We start from the raw sequence: 21677 nt of genomic DNA, 5'->3' as shown, positions 1-21677 counted from the left end.
TGTATCACAATTCCAGTGGGTCAGAAGTTTACATAGCTTGGAAAATTCCAGAAAATTATGTCATGGCTTTAGAAGCTTCTGATAGGCTAATTTACATAATTTGAGTCAATTGGAGGTGTACCTGTGGATGCATTTCAAGGCCTACCTTCAAACTCAGTGCCTCTTTGCTTGACATCATGGGAAAATCAAAAGAAATCAGCCAAGACCTCAGAAAAAAAATGTAGACCTTCACTAGTCTGGTTCATTCTTGGGAACAATTTCCAAACGCCTGAAGGTACAACGTTCATCTGTACAAATAATAGTATGCAAGTATAAACACCATGGGACCATGCAGCTGTCATACCGCTCAGGAAGGAGACGCATTCGGTCTCCTAGAGATGAACGTACTTTGGTGCGAAAAGTGCGAATCAATCCCAGAACAGCAAAGGACCTTGTGAAGATGCTGAAGGAAACAGGTACAAAAGTATCTATATCCACAGTAAATGAGCCCTATATCGACATAACCTGAAAGGCCACTCAGCAAGGAAGAAGCCACTGCTCCAAAACCGCCATAAAAAAGCCAGACTACGGTTTGCAACTGCACATGGGGACAAAGATCGTACCTTTTGGAGAAATGTCCTCTAGTCTGATGAAACAAAAATAGAACTGTTTGGTCATAATGACCATCGTTATGTTTGGAGGAAAAAGGGGGATGCTTGCAAACCGAAAAACACCGTCCCAACCATGAAGCACAGGGGTAGCAGCATCATGTTGTGGTGGTGCTTTGCTGCAAGAGGGACTGGTGCACTTCACAAAATAGATAGCTTCATGAGGATAGAAAATGATGTGGATATATTGAAGCAACATCTCAAGACACCAGTCAGGAAGTTAAAGCTTGGTCGCAAATGGGTCTTCCAAATGGACAATGACCCCAAGCATACTTTCAAAGTGTTGGCAAAATGGCTTAAGGACAACAAAGTCAAGGTATTGGAGTGGCCATTACAAAGCCCTGACCTAAATTCTATAGAACATTTGTGGGCAGAACTGAAAAAGTGTGCCGAGCAAGGAGGCATACAAACCTGACTCAGTTTCACCAGCTCTGTCAGGAAGAATTGGCCAAAATTCACCCAACTTATTGTGGGAAGCTTGTGGAAGGGTGCCCGAAAAGTTTGACCCAAGTTAAACAATTTAAAGGCATAGCTACAAAATACTAATTGAGTGTATGTAAGCTTCTGACCCACTGGGAATGTGATGAAAGAAATTAAAGCTGAAATAAATCATCCTCTCTACTATTATTCTGACATTTCACATTCTTAAAATAAAGTGGTGATCCTAACTGACGTAAAACAGGGATTTCTTGCTAGGATTAAATGTCAGGAATTGTGAAAAACTGAGTTCAAATGTATTGGGTGCTAAGGTGTATGTAAACTTCCAACTTCAACTGTATATTCTGTATTTTATACCATCTATTGCACCTTGACTATGCCGCTCGGCCATTGCTCAGCCATATATTTATATGTACATATTCTCATTCACTCCTTTTAGATTCATGTGTATTAGGTAGTTGTTGGGGAATTGTTTGATTACTTGTTAGATATAACTGCACTATCCAAACCGGAAGCACAAGCATTTCACTACACTCACATTAACATCTGCTAACCATGTGTATGTGATCAATAAGGTTTGATTTGACAGTGTTAGAATAAAAAACAAAACAAGGCATTGATTTATACCGCTTTAATGGCATATTATAGATTTGATGTATTTCTATCAAATCAAAACTAGAATTTGTATTCAAAACAAAGGTTGTAAAAGTATGCTAGACATTTATAGAGTAAATCATATCTAGCTTGATGATTCTGTGACAAAGGGTGAATTAGCTATTTATTTATACAGCTTTAAATTGCATTTTAAAGATTTGATGCATTTCCATCAAATCAAACTTTATATTTTATTCAAAACAAATGTTGTAAAAGTATGCTAGACATTTATAGAATACACCATATCTAGTTTTATGTTTCTGTGACAATCAATTAATTAGTTATTGATTTTTACAGTTTTAAATGGCTTTTAGCGAATGTCTGTTGAATGTCTGAATGTGTGAATGTAAAACCAACTTTACCTAGCTTGTCACAGCACCCATACCGCTAGCCAGCTACTATAGCTGGCTAATGTTGGCTAGTTAGCTAGCTTGCTAAATAGCGATTTTCGTAAATTAACTTTGTGACAGAAAAATATGCATAACCATTTGTCTCTACATTAACTAACATAATCCTCTCAACTGTAATTTTTTTTTGCATGATTCGTTATGATCCGTTCCATCGTAGTATTCTTGTCAGCCATCGTCTCCAGCGTTAGGTCACACAGCGTCAAATTCATCATGGGAAACACTCGATATGACTTTGCATAAAGTTGGGGAAAGTGGACAATACCCAATCAGTGCATCCGCAGTGGCAGCACTACAATTCCCATCATGCACACGGTCTTGGGCGGATAGACACTCATGGGCCAAAGTTGAAAGTTTACCATGCCCGATGTGAAGAATGAAAGCATGCACACCGATGTTGCCGAGTTTATTAAATTAGTTAAAATGTAACGTTATCTTGTTGTGTTTGTGTTAACGTCTGAATATGTATTTAAGGAAGGAGCATGCTTCAAATCAAAAATTGAACCATTTGATCTACCAGTATTTAAAAGAGAACGGCTTCCAGAAAGCTGCAGAAGAACTCAAGAAGCATGTGAAGAAGGTCGATATATCTATTATGTTTCCTGCTTAATACATTGTAACATTAGCGCTATCATTCTCCTTAGGAAACGTGTTACGATGTAATAAAATAGTTGTAACAGTGTAGCTAGGAGGAACAGCCGGAGCGACGCTTGAACAAGAGTCAATGCAACAATAATAAATTGCAGGGTTCCCCGATAGGCAGCCCGCGCCTGCTTATTTGAACCCTGTTCCCAAGTACACAAGTAGAGAGTCATATGTGATCGTATCCCAATGTAAACAAGGCTTGAAATGATTCTGTTTTTGTCCAATGCTATATATTTTGGGGATTCTTGCGGTCAATTTGCAGTGTAAAAATTATTTATAACTATGTTCCGGTCTCCAGACCATCCGCTCAAGGAAAAATCGGCCCGCGGCTGAGTCTAATTGGGAACCCCTGCTATATGCTCTCTACACTACTGTGCCAGTGCCATGAAGGTCCAGACCTCTTGGTAGAGGCTGTAGATTATACATGGAGATTACACTAATAGATTGAACTCTGCTGTGTAGTTTCTGGTTTTCATTATGTAGCTAGCTAGATTTCCCTGTGTTTGATTTTGTCAGTCTTTATTTTTTCTATAGGGTGGAGAACCAGAAGCCTTGTCAACATCACTACTGGAGATCTACAATAAATGGTTCGGAGAGTGAGTAACCTATACTTTTTCTTAAAATTCCAGCCATTATTTTGTCTGATAAATTGATTGCATTGGGTTTGATTTTAACATTCAACTGTGTTCTTAAGTACTTCCAAGAGCTCAAAAAAGGGAACAGAACCGGATTCTTCCAAGTTCAAAAAGAACTGTCAAGCAGACCCTGAAAGCAGCACAGAGAGCTGGAGTTCAGCAGAGGAAGAAACAAAACCTGTTAAAGGTACAGCCTTTATCTCCAATCATCTAACTACAGTGGGGCAAAAAAGTATTTAGTCAGCCACCAATTGTGCAAGTTCTCCCACTTAAAAAGATGAGAGAGGCCTGTAATGTTCATCATAGGTACACTTCAACTATGACAGACAAAATGAGGGAAAAAAAATCCATAAAATCACATTGTAGGATTTTTAATGAATTTATTTGCAAATTATGGTGGAAAATAAGTATTTGGTCACCTACAAACAAACAAGATTTCTGGCTCTCACAGACCTGTAACTTCTTCTTCTTTAAGAGGCTCCTCTGTCCTCCACTCGTTACCTGTATTAATGACACCTATTTGAACTTGTTATCAGTATAAAAGACACCTGTCCACAACCTCAAACAGTCACACTCCAAACTCCAATATGGCCAAGACCAAAGAGCTGTCAAAGGACACCAGAAACAACATTGTAGACCTGCACCAGGCTGGGAAGACTGAATCTGCAATAGGTAAGCAGCTTGGTTTGAAGAAATCAACTGTGGGAGCAATTATTAGGAAATGGAAGACATACAAGACATAATCTCCCTCGATCTGGGGCTCCACGCAAGATCTCACCCCGTGGGGTCAAAATGATCACAAGAACGGTGAGCAAAAATCCCAGAACCACACGGGGGGACCTAGTGAATGACCTGCAGAGAGCTGGGACCAAAGTAACAAAGCCTACCATCAGTAACACACTACGCCGCCAGGGACTCAAATCCTGCAGTGCCAGACGTGTCCCCATGCTTAAGCCAGTACATGTCCAGGCCCGTCTGAAGTTTGCCAGATACCATTTGGATGATCCAGAAGAAGATTGGGAGAATGTCATATGGTCAGATGAAACCAAAATATAACTTTTTGGTAAAAACTCAACTCGTCGTGTTTGGAGGACAAAGAATGCTGAGTTGCATCCAAAGAACACCATACCTACTGTGAAGCATGGGGGTGGAAACATCATGCTTTGGGGCTGTTTTTCTGCAAAGGGACCAGGACGACTGATCCGTGTAAAGGACAGGATGAATGGGCCCATATATCGTGAGATTTTGAGTGAAAACCTCCTTCCATCAGCAAGGGCATTGAAGATGAAACGTGGCTGGGTCTTTCAGCATGCCAATGATCCCAAACACACCGCCCGGGCAACGAAGGAGTGGCTAAGAAGCATTTCAAGGTCCTGGAGTGGCCTAGCCAGGCTCCAGATCTCAACCCCATAGAAAATCTTTGGAGGAAGTTGAAAGTCCGTGTTGCCCAGCAACAGCCCCAAAACATCACTGCTCTAGAGGAGATCTGCATGGAGGAATGGGCCAAAATACCAGCAACAGTGTGTGAAAACCTTGTGAAGACTTACAGAAAACGTTTGACCTCTGTCATTGCCAACAAAGGGTATATAACAAAGTATTGAGATAAACTTTTGTTATTGACCAAATACTTATTTTCCACCATAATTTGCAAATAAATTCATAAAAAATCCTACAATGTGATTTTCTGAATTTTTTTCCCTCATTTTGTCTGTCATAGTTGAAGTGTACCTATGATGAAAATTACAGGCCTCTCTCATCTTTTTAAGTGGGAGAACTTGCACAATTGGTGGCTGACTAAATACTTTTTTGCCCCACTGTAACTGTAGTGTCAGACATACACTATAGGAGACTAAATCCAAAGTAAACAACCAATCATTTTGGAATGAGATGTTTGACAAGCAGGTGTCCACATACTTTTGGTCATATAGTGTACAATGCCTTCAGAAAGTATTCAGACCCCTTGACTTTTTCCACATTTTGTTATGTCACAGCCTGACATTTCACGTTGTTAAAATAAACTGGTGAGCCTAACATAACTAAAACAGGGAATTTTTACTAGGATTAAATGTCAGGAATTGTGAAAAAACGAGTTTTTAAATGTATTTGGCTAAGGTGTATGTCAACTTCCGATTTCAACTGTATATATGGCCTTGACTAGAATACAATATATACATATGAAGTGTGTAAAACAGTATGTAAACATGACTGAAGTGGCCAGTGTTCCATGTCGATGTACATTGGGCGACAACCTTTAAGGTGCAGAGATGAGTAACCAGGTGGTAGCCGGCTAGTGACAGTGACTAAAGTTCAGAGAAGGGTACTGGACGGAGGCCGGCTAGTGGCGACTATCTAAGAGTCTGATGAAGCTGTTTTTCAGTGTCTCTGTCCCAGCGTTGATGCACCTGTACAGCCCTCTCCTTCTGGATGGTAGCGGGGTGAACAGGCCGTATCTACGGGGCTGGAGTCCTGTAGTTGTCCTGGAGGGCAGGCAGTGTGCTCCCAGTGATGTGTTGGGCTGACTGAACCACTGTCTGGAGAGCCCTGTGGTTGCGGACGATGCAGTTGCCGTACAAGTCGGTGATACAGCCCGACAGGATGCTCTCAATGGTGCATCTGTAAAAAGTTTTTAATGGTCTTAGGGGCCAAGCCAAATTTCTTCAGCCTCCTGAGGTTGAAGAGGCGCTGTTGCGCCTTCTTCACAACACGGTCTGTGTGGGTGGACCATTTAATTTGGTTAGTGATGCGTACGCCGAGGAACAGATATATCAGCCCAGTCTGTCAGACAGCACCAGGAGCAGAGACATCACATCAACCCAGTCTGTCACAGACAGCACCAGGAGCAGAGACATCACATCAACCCAGTCTGTCACAGAGCATCAGGAGCAGAGACATCACATCAACCCAGTCTATCACAGATCATCAGGAGCATAGACATCACATCAACCCAGTCTGTCACAGAGCACCAGGAGCAGAAACAAAACATCTCCAGTTAGATGAGAATAATAGCAAGGCGTGTCAGAGAGTATGGCAGCTCTATTCCCTCTGTCACCTTCTCTGTCTCAGTCTCAGAGTGTTGGTGACCCATCAATAGGACTGGAATCCTCAATCATCCTCTATTCATCTTATAAGAATTTTTTGAAAATAAATACACAACGCAGAGGATGAGATGACAAGAGTATTAATGGTCAATAGGGAATTGTCAATGTAAATAGTTGGTCTTTGGTTCAACATCTGTAGAATCTGTGGAATGTCAGTCCTGGACTCAGAGCTACGTGCGCCACGTTTTCATTGGTCTGTATATTGAGTCTGGAGCAGGATACGTGTTCTTTGGCCATTGGCCCAGTTGTACTGCAAGGACATCTGATTGGTCATCCCCAGGCTAGGGTGGGGGGTTATAAATGGCATCCTGTTCCTTTGTTCTGTGGAGAAAAGCTGAGGACAGGGGAGACTGAACATCTATCTCCCAGCATAACATCTATGATTTGTCCTTCTCAAATAAACCTATTTTTCTCCCTCTGATTTGCTTTGGAGTTTGTGTTATTGAAGAATAACATCAACTGCTAACAATCTCAATGAGATGTGAGTCTGAAGGAAGGTTCATCATTACTACTGTGTACTGATAGAGATAACCCAGTGAGCAAAATGTGTCAAAAAGATGGTTTGGTTTTCAACCAAAATATGTATTTCCAATGTCTTTTCGACATCTTTTCAACGTCTTGTGCTCATTGGGAAAGCAAGGTCTGAGATGGGTCTGAGACAGAGAGATACAGCTATGCAACAAGACTTGTCTTTTGGACTGTGAGTCAAAGGAACAGATAAGGATGTGAAATTGGTATTCTGAAGAGATATATTCATGACTCAAGGCTTGTGAAGTCTATCCTGATAAATACCGGATGTCTAAGGAATTTTTAAGACGGTGAAGGAACGGAATTGATGCAGAATTAATTTGACGTATGAAGGTTTACAATATCTACACAGATGGAGATCTATATCTGAGGACTGTGGGGGAAAGGAATGGACATTAATGAGCAATTGATTTTGTGAAGCGATATGTGAAGAGATATGTTTATGTCTCAAGGCTCACAAAGTCTATCTTGATAAAGATACACTACATGACCAAAACTATGTGGACACATGCTCGTCGAACATCTCATTCCAGAATCATGGGGATTAATATGGAGTTGGTACCCACTTTGCTGCTGTAACAGCCTCCTCTCTTCTGGGAAGACTTTCCACTAGATGGTAGAACATTGCTGCGGGGATTTGCTTCCATTTAGCCACGTGCATTAGTGAGGTCGGGCACTGATGTTGGGCAATTAGGCCTGGCTCGCAGTCGGTGTTCCAATTAATCCCAAAGATGTGTGATGGGGTTGAGGTCAGGGCTCTGTGCAGGCTAGTCAAGTTCTTGTGCTGACATTGCTTCCAGAGACTGTTTGAAACTCGGGAGTGAGTGTTGCAACCGAGGAAAGACGTTTTTTACAAGCTTCAGCACTCGTCGGTGCCGTTCTGTGAGTTTGTGTGGCCTTCCACTTTGCGGCTGAGCCGTTGTTGCTCCTAGACGTTTCCAATTCACAATAACAGCACTTAAAGTTGACATGGGCAGCTCTAGCAGGGCAGAAATTTGATGAACTGACTTGTTGGAAAGGTGGCATCCCTTGACGGTGCCACGTTGAAAGTCACTGACCTCTACAGTTAGGCCATTCTACTGCCAATGTTTGTCTATGGAGATTGCATGGCTGTGTGCTTGATTTTATACACCTGTCAGCAACAGGTGTGGCTGAAATAGCCGAATCCACTAATTTGAAGGGGTGTCCACATACTTTTGTATACACTACACCACGTATTCCCATACTGCAGTATGCACAATGCCGTCGGGGGTACGCCAAATAAAAATGTAATTCACATTTAAAAACAAAACATTTATATTGTACTGGACAGCTTTGTGACATCAAATGGACTTTGGTGGTCAAGATGTGTTGGTATCTGTACTGATGGTGCAAATGCCATGACAGGGAGACATAGTGGAGTGGTAACGTGCGTGCAAGCAGTTGCTCCGAAACCCACTTGGGTACACTGCAGCATCTACCGAGAGGCTCTTGCTGCCAAGGGAATGCCTGACAGCTTGAAAGACATTTTGGACACTACAGTGAAAATGGTTAACTTTGTTAAAGCAAGGCCCCTGAACTCGTGTATTTTCTGCATTATGCAATGATATGGGCAGCGACCATGTAACGCTTTTACAACATACAGAAGTACGCTGGTTATCAAGCGGCAAAGTATTGACACGTTTTTTTGAATTGAGAGACAAGCTTAAAGTTTTCTTTACTTTGACCATAATTTCACTTGCCTGACCGCTTGCGTGATGACGAGTTTCTCACACGACTGGCCTATCTGGGTGATGTTTTTTCCCGCCTGAATGATCTGAATCTAGGATTACAGGGACTATCCGCAACTATATTCAATGTGCAGGATAAAATTAAGGCTATTATTAAGAAGTTGGAACTCTTCACTGTCATAATTAACAAGGACTACATACAGGTCTTTCCATCATTGAATGATTTTTTGTGTGCAAATGAACTCAAGCTTAAGGACAATGTCAAATGTGATATAGCGAAGCACCTGAGTGAGCTGGGTGCGCAATTACGCAGGTACTTTCCCGAAATGGACGACACAAACTGTCACGATCGTCTTTTGGAGAGAGTGAGGACCAACATACAGCGCGTGTAAAATACATCTTCTCTTTATTAAAGAAGGAAAAACCGAAACAAAAACAACAAACAGACGAACGTGAAGCTAAGCAAGGACTAAGTGCACAACATGCAACATAGAACATCGACATAGACAATTACCCACAAATGCATGATGCCTATGGCTGCCTTAAATATGGCTCCCAATCAGAGACAAATGAAAGACATCTGTCTCTGATTGAGAACCACTCAGGCAACCATAGACATACCTAGAAACATACACTCCACCATAGACACAGCTAGACTTCTATACTAAACATAAACCCAACTACTCTAATAAACCCCCTAAACCTTACAACCACCCTAGACACTACAAAAACCACATACATTCCCCATGTCACACCCTGACCTAACTAAAATAATTAAGAAAACAAAGAATACTAAGGCCAGGGCGTGACACAAACAACTGGATTCGTTATCCCTTTCATGCCTTGCCTCCAGTCCACTTACCGATGTCTGAACAAGAGAGCCTCATCGAAATTGCAAAAAGCAGTTCTGTGAAAAATTAATCTGAAGCCACTGCAAGATTTCTGGATAGGGCTGCGCTCAAGAGTTTCTTGCCTTGGCAAATCGCGCTGTTAAGACACTGATGCCCTTTGCAACCACGTACCTATGTGAAAGTGGATTCTCTGCCCTCACTAGCATGAAAACTAAATACAGGCACAGACTGTCTGTGGGAAATGATTTAAGACTGAGACTCTCTCCATCCTTTCAAGCACACCCTTCTCCTTAACCTGTGGTGAGTTATTCACCATTTTTGATGAACACATAAGGTTTTAAATGTAAGATTGCTAAATAAAGAGCAAAACTATTGATTATTATTATATTATTATTTGTGCCCTGGTCCCATAAGAGCTCTTTGTCACTTCCCACGAGCCGGGTTGTGACAAACTCATTCTTATGTTTAATAAATGTATCGTATAGTGTGTGTGTGGCAGGTTTACAATGATGGCAAAAAAACAACATTTGAGAGTACGCTGACCCTGGTGCTAGAGGGGGTACTCAGCTGGAGGTTGAATGTTTGAAGGGGTACGGGACTATAAAAAGTTTGGGAACCACTGTACAAGCTGATAGAAGATAGGTAAATTACCAATCCAACAGTTTGAAAATAGCAGAGCACTGGCTTTATCGGGTCGGAATTGCCAAGAACGTGCGTTTGACACTGGTGCCGCCTTAATGCCAGACGGAATTAGAGCCCCGAAGATCATGTATGTCATGTTCTTTAACTCTGAGGATATCTGTCTTTCCAGGCTCCCAGATCCCAAAGCATCAGAGCCTAGCTACTGCCAGACCAGCTAAGGGCAAGGCTCTAGTGCAGAGCACCTCTGGAGGAAAGGCCACAATGGGGGAGAGCTCTGGGTCTGACAGCTCAGAGGTCTCTGAAGACTCAGAGAGTGAGGAGACACCACCACAGGTGAGGAATCACACTGGTCAGTTCAGAGGTTAACACTGATAGAAGGTCATGATGTCAAAGTGAGATATTCTTCCTGTTAATGATGGTGCTCTGTTCCTCTCCCCCACTGTTTAAAGAAAATCCCTGTGACACCCAAAGCCAATCATGTTCCAGCTGCAAAGGTCAAGGCCAGGTCAGCGGTCACTCCATTGACCCTGAACAAGAAACCAGCAGAGAGCTCAGACAGTGACAGCAGCTCGGGGAGTGAAGATGAGAGCCAGAGTCTGCTTCCACAGGTGAAATAGGGGTTGATGGAGATACAGATGTTTCACGTCTTAATGTCACATGCACAAGTACAGGGAAATGCCTTTTGTTTGGACACACCTACTCATTCAAGGGTTTTTCTTTATTTTTACTATTTTCTACATTATAGAATAATCGTGAAGACATCAAAACTATGAAATAACACATATGGAATCATGTATTAACTAAAAAAGGGTTAAACAAATCAAAATATATTTTAGATTCTTCGAAGTAGCCACCCTTTGCCTTGATGACAGCTTTGCACACTCTGCTTGCTTTGGGACTGTGCGTGTGTGTTTGGACCATTTGAAGTCTTTAGTGATTTGGACACCAAGGAACTTGAAGCTGTCTTAGTTAAATCTTTATTTTAACAGGGAAAACAGACTGAGACCTGGATCTCTTTTACGGCTGTGCCCTGTGTAAACATGTTGACATGTACAGTTTTAGACATACAGACAAGAACATTTCAAAACATACACAATTCAACAGAAACAATCACAGACAACATCATATTGATCCTCCATAAACATTTTAAAATGGGCAAGGGACACCAGAGTGTCTAACTTAAGTTGGATCTGCAGTTTGTTCCATAAATAAGGTGCAAAGGAACTGAAGGCAGTCCTACCCAACTCTGTGGAGACCGCAGGAGTCTCTAATGTAATCCACATCTGTGATCTGGTTTTAAAATTAGTACATCTTGTGGAAATTAATGATGATATATATGGAGGTAGTTTTAAAAGAAGTGCTTTATAAATAAACAAGAGAGCATGTTGCTCTCACCTCACAGATAGAGAGACCCAACCCACATGTTGATATAGGATACAGTGATGAGTTCTGTAACTATCACCCGTGATAAACCTGAGTACACAATGGTAAATAGCATCCAGTGGTTTTAATGTGTTTGCCGATGCATGCATATAGATAATATCACCATAATCTAAAACGGACATAAAAGTAGCCTGCATTTTTCCTATTTACAGAGGACAGACAAGCCCTGTTTCTGTAAAGGAATCCTATCTTGAATTTGAGCTTTTTTCCCAATTCAGTAACATGTTTTTTAAAAGAAAGCCTATCATCTAACCATACCCCTAAGTATTTATATGCAGAGACCTTATTGATTTGAGTACCATCCAAGCTAGTGATTACAAACGTGTTTCTAACTGAGAGTTTAGACCTAGAAAAAAACATGACATTTGTTTTCTTAGCGTTTAAAACAAGTTTAAGCTGTAAAAGAGACCCCTGTAGTATCCTAAAATCAGACTCCAACTGCATTAAAGCTTGGTCCGCTGTTGGAGCAATAGAGTACATCACTGTGTCATCTGCATATAAATGGAATTTACAATATCTGACATCATCACCAATGTTGTTTATATAAAGTGAGAACAATAGTGGGCCAATTATTGAACCCTGAGGGACCCCTTTAAGTAACTGTAAGGGGTCAGACTTGACCCCATCGACCATGACGGCTTGAGTTCTATCTTTAAGATAGTCATAAAACCATCGGCAGGCATCAGTGCCCAGTCCTATAGATGACAGCTTACTCAAAAGGATAGCATGGTCTACAGTGTCAAAAGCTTTTGACAAATCTACAAACAACGCAGCACAGTGCTTTCTATCGTCTAAGGCATTTGCAATATCATTTACAACAAGCATAGTGGCCGATGTGGTACTGTGTTTAGATCTAAAACCAGATTGATTGGTACTAAGAATACTGTTAGCAGAAAGAAAAGATTGTAACTGTTTGTTGACTATAGATTCTAGAATCTTTACCAGACAAGGGAGCCTAGAGATGGGTCGATAGTTATCCAAATCACTACCGTCACCTCCCTTATGTAATGGCAGAACAAAAGCTGCTTTCCACACCTTAGGGATATTTCCTGTGCTTAATGTTAGATTAAAAATGTGTGTTACTGAACCAGCAAAAATAGGTGCAGCACACTTAAGTAAGTACGGGTCTAAATTGTCAGCGCCTAAGGATTTCTTAGTATCAATGGCACACAGGGCAATTAGAACCTCTGCTTCAGTTATTTTCTGGAAACTAAAAACAGGGTTACCATTTTTCAGAGTAACGGTTGAAAAGCAAGACGAAGAATCAACTAACTGGCCAGTACCACAAAGTCCACTTTTCCTTTCAAATAAAAAACCAGCAGAGATGAAATGCTTATTAAAAGCATCACAAACATCATTTTTTTCAGTTAGAATACAGAAGTCTGAGGTAATTTCCTTAGGAAGAGAAACAGAAGAATTCCCCCGTTTCAGTGAATTAACGGTTTTCCAGAATTTTGCAGGATCTCCTGCAGAATCTGTCATAGCATTAAGGAAGTAATTTGATTTTGCCTTTTTGACAGCTGCAGTACATTTATTTCTCAATTGCCTAAAAAACAGCCAATCAGCTGGAGTACCTGTTTTCCTCGCCAAGGCCCAGGCCCGATTCTTTTGCAGGAAAAGACCTGACAATTCAGGAGAGAACCAAGAACTGGTTCGGTTTCTTACTCTGTGATTCTTAAGCGGGGCATGTTTATCAGACATAGAGGTAACAATAGAAGAGAAAAAAGCTAGGGCTAAAACCGGGTCCAGAAAGCAGCAAGTGGATAAAAGCTCAGAGTGATATAAGTCAAGGATAAAAGCTTGCTGTGAGAAATGTTTATAATTTCTCTTAGAGATTATACAGGGATCAGAGTGTTTCAGCCTGGTATCTCTAATACAAGCAATAGGGCAGTGGTCACTGATATCATTTGCAAAAACCCCACTGGCTGTGTATTTATGGGGGTTATTTGTTAGAATAATGTCTAGTAGAGTGGATTTTACTGGGTTCTTAAAGTTGGGACGGGTTGGTTTAGTTATCAGCTGAGTTAGATTTAGCTCAGTACAAATGCCTTTTAATTTATCGGATACTGGTGAGAGCCAATCCAGGTTAAAATCTCCCAAAATTAGTAATTCAGAGTTTGCATAATTTGACAGTATATCAGATAATTTGCATAGAGTACAAGGAGGAGCTGAGGGGGGGCGATATACCCCTGCTAGAGTTAAATGAGCATTAATACCAAGTACCACGTTTAAAACTAGACATTCATATTGCTTTGAGACAGAGGTTGATATGGACACAGAAACATTTAAGCAGCATTTAACATAAATCGCAATACCACCACCTCTACCAACTCTATCAGTTCTATAAATATTGTATCCAATCAACTGAACATCTGAATCTGGCACAGAATCACACAGCCACGATTCAGATACAATCAGAACGTCAACATTTGATTGTGAGACCAAAATTTCAATAAAGTCCAACTTTTGGATCAGGCTTCTAGCATTCAAATGAATTATTCCAATACCATTGCTACGGGAATTCGTATCAGATGGAGTATCCAAGGTAGCACCTGAAGCTGCACTGGATGAGCAATAAACCATTTTCGAGCTATTGACAGAGCTCAATTTTATGGGGACAAGATTACTACTAACAATACCTCTCTGCATGTGAGTAGTATTCGCAATACGGTGATTGGACAATAATCTAGGAATTGCAGAAAGGTTGTTAACTGTAGTTTGTTCCATATTTGCAATTGAGGAACTAATAAATGAAACTGGGAGAGGAGCATTGAACATAGTCTGATAGGGGAGCGTACAATCCCAAAAGTCAACCCCCGAGAATACACAACGTCGGGTATCAAAGGCTCTACATGAGGCAAGAGTAAGAGACATGTTGGTGGAGAGGATGCTGGAGCCATACCTGTTAAGATGTAAATTGTCCCGAAGAAATAGACCTGGTCGGTCTGTAAAAGCTGCAAAGTTATCCACAAAAGGAATTCCCATCGTGCAGCAGTATCCCTTAAGCCAGGTGTGTGAGGGCAGTGTGGAGAGCAATTGAAATTGTGTCATCTATGGACCTGTTGGGGAGGTATGCATATTGCAGTGGGTCTAAGGTGGCTGGGATGGTGGAGTAGAAAAATGCCATAACCAGCCTCTCAAAGCACTTCATGATTACAGAAGTGAGTGCTACATGGTGGTAGTCATTGTGGCATGCAGCCTTAGAGTTCTTAGGAACAGGGATGATTGTGGTCATCTTAAAACATGTGGGGATTACAAGAGTTCTTGTCGGTTGTAAGAAATAATAGAGGATACATAACATGAAAGTAGACAAAAAATAGACTGCAAAATAATCACATGGATGGATGGAAGATTGATGCATTGATACATTGATTGACAGTTGGGTTGAGTGCTCTGTCTTTGTAGCAGACATCCTCCCCGACAAGCAGACCTGTTTCTTTTTTTCTTTTCTTTTTTAATTAGTGGATTCTGCTATTTCAGCCACACCTGTTGCTGACCGGTGTATAAAATCAAGCACACAGCAATGCAATCTCCATAGACAAACAGGGAAGGCCCTTTCCTGTTTTAGCATGACAAGGCCTCGTGCACAAAGCTAGGTCCATACAGATGGTTTGTTGAGATCGTTGTGGAAGAACTTGACTGGCCTGAACAGAACCCTGACCTTAACCCCATCGAACACTTTTGGGATAAATTGTAACGCCGGCCTAATTGCCCAACATCAGTGCCTGACCTCACTAATGCTCTTGGCTGAATAGAAGCAAGAACCTGCAGTAATGTTCCAACATCTAGTGGAAAGCCTTCCAAGAAGAGTGGAGGCTGTTATAGCAGCAAAGGGGGGACCAACTCCATATTAATGCCCATGATTTTGGAATGAGATGTTTGACGAGCAGGTGTCCACATACTTTTGGTCATGTAGTGTACAGTGCCTTCGGAAAGTATTCAGACCCCTTGACTTTTTCCACATTTTGTTACATTACAGCCTCATGATAAAATGTATTAAATAGTTTTTTCCCTCATCAATCTACACATAATACCCCATAATGACAAAGCAAAAAGAGGTATAGACATTTTAGCAAATGTATTTATTTATTTACTCAGTACTTTGTTGAAGCACCTTTGGCAGCGATTAAATCATTGAGTCTTCTTGGGTATGACGCAACAAGCTTGGCACACCTGTATTTGGGGACTTTCTCCCATTCTTCTCTGCAGATCCTCTCAAGCTCTGTCAGGCTGGATGGGGAGCGAAGCTGCACAGCTATTTTCAGGTCTCCATAGATATTCGATCGGGTTCAAGTCCAGGCTCTGGCTGGGTCACTCAAAGACATTCAGAGACTTGTCCCGAAGCCACTCCTGCATTTTCTTGGATGTGTGAACCTTCGACCCCAGTCTGAGGTCCTGAGCGCTCTGGAGCAGTACATCAAGGATCTCTCTGTACTTTGCGCAGTTCATCTTTGCCTCGATCCAGACTAGTCTCCCAGTCCCTGCGCTGAAAAACATCCCCACAGCATGATGCTGCCACCACCATGCTTCACCGTAGGGATAGTGCCAGGTTTCCTCCAGACATGATGTTTGGCATTCAGGCCAAAGAGTTCAATCTTGGTTTCAACAGACCATAGAATCTTGTTTCTCAATATCTGAGAGTCTTTAGGTGCCTTTTGGCAAACTCCAAGTGGGCTTTCATGTGCCTTTTACTGAGGAGTGGCTTCTGTCTGGCCACTCTACCATAAAGGCCTGATTAGTGGAGTGCTGTAGAGATGGCTGTCCTTCGGTAAGTTTATCCCATCTCCACAGAGGAACTCTGGAGCTCTGTCAGAGTGACCATTGGGTTCTTGGTCACCTCCCTGACCAGGGCCCTTCTCCCACGATTGCTCGGTTTGGCCGGGCGGCCAGCTCTAGGAAGAGCCTTGGTGGTTCCAAACACTTTCCATTTAAGAATGATGGAGGCCACTGTGTTCTTGGGGACCTTCAATGCTACAGACATTGTTTAGTACCCTTCCCCAGATCTGTGCCTAGACACAATCCTGTCTCGGAGCTCTACGGACAATTCTTTCAACTTCATGTCTTGGTTTTTGCTCTGACATGCACTGTCAACTGAGGGACCTTATATAGACAGGTGTGTGCCATTCCAAATCATGTCCAATCAATTTAATTTACCACATGTAGACTCCAATAAAGTTGTAGAAACATCTCAAGGATGATCAATGGAAACAGGATTCACCTGAGCTCAATTTTGGGTCTCATAGCAAATGGTCTGAATACTTGTAAATAAGGTATTTCTGTTTGTTTGTAATACATTTGTAAAAATTTCGAAAAAACTGTTTTCGCTTTGTCGTTATGGTGTATTGTGTGTAGATTGCTGAGATTTTTATTTATTTAATCCATTTTACAGAAGGCTGTTGCGTAACAAAATGTGGAAAAAGTCAAGGGGTTTGAATACTTTCTGAGGGCACTGTATATCCCTGTGTAGTGCGAAATAATCTTCATAATTAGTTTTCTTAACACATTTCTTCACTGTTGTATCTGTCTTTACACTGATTCAGACAACAGCTGCCACAACTAAAGCTACACCAGTGAAGCAACCAAAACCAAGTTCAACAGCCAAGACAAAAGCCACTCCTGCTACCCCAGCTAAACCAGTGGTTGCTGCTACTCCAAGCAAGGCACCATCTAGTAAGGATTCCAGTGATTCCAAACAAACTGCATGTGGCCCTATGTGTGTTCTGCATTGATGGTGGTGTAAGTTAATGTAGGTTTGTCTCTTTCCCTTGTATGTAGCTGCCCCAGCCACACCAAAACGAAAGAAGGTGACCACAAAAGACAAGACAGCAACAGCAACAAAGAAAGCGCAGGTACAGATAACTCTCTAAGTTGACTTTTCTCATCTGTACATGCACATGGTGAACCACATACTGTTAGCTAGATAACTGCCCCTAACTGACTTATTCTTACTAACCCTGGTTTCAGGCCTCAGCTTCATCAGCCAAGAGGAAGAGATGTGAAGAGAAACCAGGGGACATGCCCGCTAAGGACAAGAGGAAGAAGCCCTCCCCTCCACAGGCGGAGACTGTCATGATCGCCATGCCTCAGACCCCTCCTGTTCCTCCTACTGGGGGAGACGAGTCTGACTCAGACTCTGACACCGAACTGGATGTGGAGAAGTGGAAGAAACTGGCACGGGAACTGTCAGGTGAGAGAGAGGGGAAAGAGAGGGGAGGGAGAGTGGGGAGGAGGGGAGGGAGAGAGGGGAGGAGCAGAAGGGAGAGAGGGGAGGATGGAGAGGGTTGAGTCAGAGAGTGGGTGAAGGATTTAAAATCATAACAGCCATAAGACAGACAGCATCACCCTTTAATAACTTCATTATGTCAATATAAACAGAACTGTATTATGTATTTTACATAAAGTACAGTAGGTGTTGACAGTTCATCTGCATGATGTATTTTACATAAAGTATAGGAGGTGTTCATAGTAGGTCTATGTTAGCCATGTTGTTTATTTACTGTCGACCTACCTCTCTGTCCACAGACACTGATATTGCCAAAATAGACGCCATCACTGCACTGAATGCTCCACCTGCTCCCACCTCACCTGCCTCAGCAGCAAAGAAAACAAGAGCACCGAGGAAGCCCAGGGCTAAATCTGCAACGAAAACACCAAAACCCAAGGCTGACGCTGCAGTGAAAAAGGCTGGTCATGCTAAAAAGTTCAAAGCTACAACTGAAAAAAAAGCCATGGCTGAGGAGAATGGGAAGACCAAGACACCAGCAAAAGACAGTAAAGCCAAGTCTAGTCAAGTGAAGAAGTCAGCACCTCCCTCCCCATCCCCTGAACGCCAAGCAGAGGAGATCAACAATAATACAGCTGACCTAATAGCTGTAGCAGACAAACAGCCACCCTCCATGCTCTCTACCACAACACTTAATGGAAAACAGACAGCCAAGAAAGGAAAGAGGAAAAATGGGAACATTAGTAAGGCTAAAGCAGATAAGAATCTACCAGAACCCAAGAAGAAGAAAAAGAAAAAGGAGATTGTAGAGGAGAAGACGGAACCAGAGAAGAAGAAAAAGGAGAAGACGGCTAAGGAGAATGGGGCAGAAAAAGAGAAGGAAAGAAAGAAGAAAAAGGAGAAGATGAGCAGGGACAATGAGACTGAGAAGAAACAGGAGAAGATGAGCAGGGACAATGAGACTGAGAAGAAACAGGAGAAGATGAGCAGGGACAATGAGGCTGAGAAGAAACGGGGAAAAGACAAGAACAAGACTAAAGGGAATGGCGTTAAAACTGACCCACTACCTCCATCCACCACAGGAACGCCTGATCCTCCAACAGAGAAGAAGAAAAGTGAGTGACTCTTTCTCTAAAATCCTTGTCTCAGACAACAAAATAACTTTACACTGAAGAGTGCCTGTTTAATGTGTTTAATGTGTTAAACTCTCTACAGAGAAGAAAAAGCTGAAACTCTCAGTGGAGATTGCAGTGCCTGAGACTCCGGTCACCCCTGTACAGGCATCCACAAAGACCCCTCCTAGAAAGGTAAGGAAGCGATCATCCTCATCTTTACCAAGGTGTAGAAGTAGTAGCAAGACAGACACACATGCTCTTTCTTGTCGTTGAATTCCAGCATGTTTATACTGCTCACTGCATGCCTTAGTCCTCAGACCTCTAACTGTTGCAATATACAGAGCCTTAAATGTTTTTGTTTTTGTTCTCCTCAGAAAAAAAAATCATCTAAGAGTAAGTCAGGCCTTTAGAGATGAAGGTCACCTACAATGGGGCTGTGTCAAGTGTGGACCTGGACCCAGGATTCTACCTAAATGGTAGTAGAGCAATAATGGTAAAGACTGTCTGTCCACACAATGGTCTCCCTAGACCAAATCAACTGGGCCCAGTTTTTCAAAAGTTATCTATCTGGATTTCGCCTATCGGAGAGGTTAAAATGCATAGAAATAAAATGAATAGAACAGAAGTCCCCATTCAAGTCAATGTTTTGTCTGTACTATTCATTCTATTTCTATGCATTTAATTGTATCCGATAGGCGAAATCCAGATAGATAACTTTAGAAAAACCGGACCCTGGGGACTTGTTATATTTTTTTTATAACATTGTATACTGTATTAAATGCATTTTATTGAAGTTAAAACATTGTTTTTATTAGTTTATCCCCCCAAAAAATGATTGTACAGTTTGCTGTTTTGCATACTATGTGATGTGCTGCAGCTATCTATGTTACCGTACATTTTAATTATGACGTTTCCTTGCATGTTTGTGTGATAGTGAAAAACAGAACGTTTTAAGGAAATGTCAAGTTTACTATAGCATTAGCCCTAACTTCCTTTAGCGCCTATTGATGATAGTATCTTCTGACCGGGGGAGTTTTGTTAAGAGCCCCGACGCTCTTTCTGAACGTGAACATGCATTGCTTGCGGTACGAATTTTGAAACATAAGGAACGTACACTACCGTTCAAAAGTTTTGGGTCACTTAGAAATGTCCTTGTTTTTGAAGGAAAAGCAAATTTTTTTGTGTAGAAACTGCAATTTTTTTTATGGAATATCTACATAGGCGTACAGAGGCCCATTATCAGCAACCATCACTCCTGTGTTCCAATGGCATGTTGTGTTAGCTAATTCAAGTTTATCACTTTAAAAGGCTAATTGATCATTAGAAAACCCTTTTACAATTATGATAGCACAGCTGAAAACTGTTGTTCTGATTAAAGAAGCAATAAAACATTATTTTATTGTGTTCAAAAACAAGGACATTTCTAAGTGACCCCAAACTCTTGAACAGTAGCGTATATATTCATATCAGTGAGAAGAAAATATACTAAAAACCTTTATAGGGTTAAGGTTCCCACACAGCCATTTCTCCATGTTACAGTGCTTGTTTACGGAAAACAGACGGAAGACAGAGCAGACTGCCTGTACTAATTAGCTATCTGCGTCTCCGAACACCTGTGTGTAAACGGAAGGCAGACGCCACAAACGTGTTGTCACTGAAAAATACTGTCGGCTGTGTTAATACCGGTTACAACAGTGTACAGTAAGTGTGTATTTTCCATTCGTGAAATTATTTTGATATGATATGAAAGTAGAGGGATTTATGTTTCTACAACCGTACCGCAATTGAGAATCGATTTCCGTTTAGATGCTGTTTTGGCTGCCAGAGCCAATTTGCCCTTTAAACAGAACACGTAAGGTCCTTGAACTATAAGGAGTAACGTTAGGCTACTTTGGTCCATTATTGGGCTAGGACAGCATCTGCTGCTGTATGTCTTACGTGGTGAATACATATAGCTGATCCTAAAGATCAAATTAACCTCAAAATACCAATGAAACCAAGGGGCCCTTGTTTTACCCTTACACCCTAGTGATGAATGCATAACTTAAATGGTAAGAGAATCATGAGATTGAAAAATATTTTAAAGATATTAGGACTAAGAACATTTTTCGAAAAGTTTCATGGTCAGTAAGTATGTTACTTTTCTACTGTATTTTTTAATGGAATTAAAAGTCATATTTTTCTACAGTTTGTTTTTAAGTGCATTTTGTTGCAGTAGGTTGGAGGTACTGGTGCCAATAGCTTTATCTTGAAGCACTCCTGAAGCACTTGACAGCTGGCCCACTTTATCACCATCATCTCATACCTTGTCTAAAAACATTACTTTTGACTATTCTACCGATGAAGAAGATAATGTAATATTCATATGTGTAAACATACTGAATTATAATTGGATGCATTTTACCGCCATATCATACTGTGCTATGATTGGTTAAGACCACCCAAATGGTTAGGTGATGGTCAGTTTGATCCTGGTTGGCGATACGTGAACACACCAGTTATAGCTAGCTAATAAAGAGCTACGTTAAGAAATATCCTGTAGTACTGCGTTTTATTATTTTGTACAAAGTGTGCAAAACAAGACATGGTGTCAGAAGCGAGAGAACCAGGACCACTCCTTGCCTACTACGACCCCAACAAAG

At 41.5% G+C, this 21677-nt stretch overlaps 1 protein-coding gene across 1 annotated transcript; it reads left to right on the top strand.

The window, feature by feature from the left end:
- Positions 1-2475: 2475 nt before the first annotated feature.
- LOC129827795 (axoneme-associated protein mst101(2)-like) lies at positions 2476-21222 on the top strand. Its single transcript, XM_055888986.1, has 11 exons — positions 2476-2726; positions 3326-3387; positions 3486-3613; positions 10424-10587; positions 10704-10862; positions 17238-17367; positions 17473-17546; positions 17662-17884; positions 18220-19035; positions 19136-19227; positions 19410-21222. The coding sequence occupies exons 1-11, from the start codon at positions 2610-2612 to the stop codon at positions 19443-19445; spliced, it is 2001 nt and encodes a 666-aa protein (XP_055744961.1). The 5' UTR covers positions 2476-2609; the 3' UTR covers positions 19446-21222.
- Positions 21223-21677: the final 455 nt, after the last annotated feature.

The sequence above is a fragment of the Salvelinus fontinalis genome, chromosome 29 (genome assembly GCF_029448725.1).
Source record: "Salvelinus fontinalis isolate EN_2023a chromosome 29, ASM2944872v1, whole genome shotgun sequence".
Taxonomy (NCBI): Eukaryota; Metazoa; Chordata; class Actinopteri; order Salmoniformes; family Salmonidae; genus Salvelinus; species Salvelinus fontinalis.
This window is presented reverse-complemented; position numbering and strand designations above follow the sequence as displayed.

What these genes read in the sequence shown, in the direction of transcription:
- LOC129827795 (XM_055888986.1), top strand. Translation starts at nt 2,610, where the DNA reads ATGTATTTAAGGAAGGAGCATGCTTCAAATCAAAAATTGAACCATTTG. An exon ending in TCAAGAAGCATGTGAAGAAG is followed by an intron (nt 2,727 to 3,325) that starts GTCGATATATCT and finishes TTTTTTCTATAG; the next exon opens with GGTGGAGAACCAGAAGCCTT. An exon ending in ACTGGCACGGGAACTGTCAG is followed by an intron (nt 17,885 to 18,219) that starts GTGAGAGAGAGG and finishes CTCTGTCCACAG; the next exon opens with ACACTGATATTGCCAAAATA.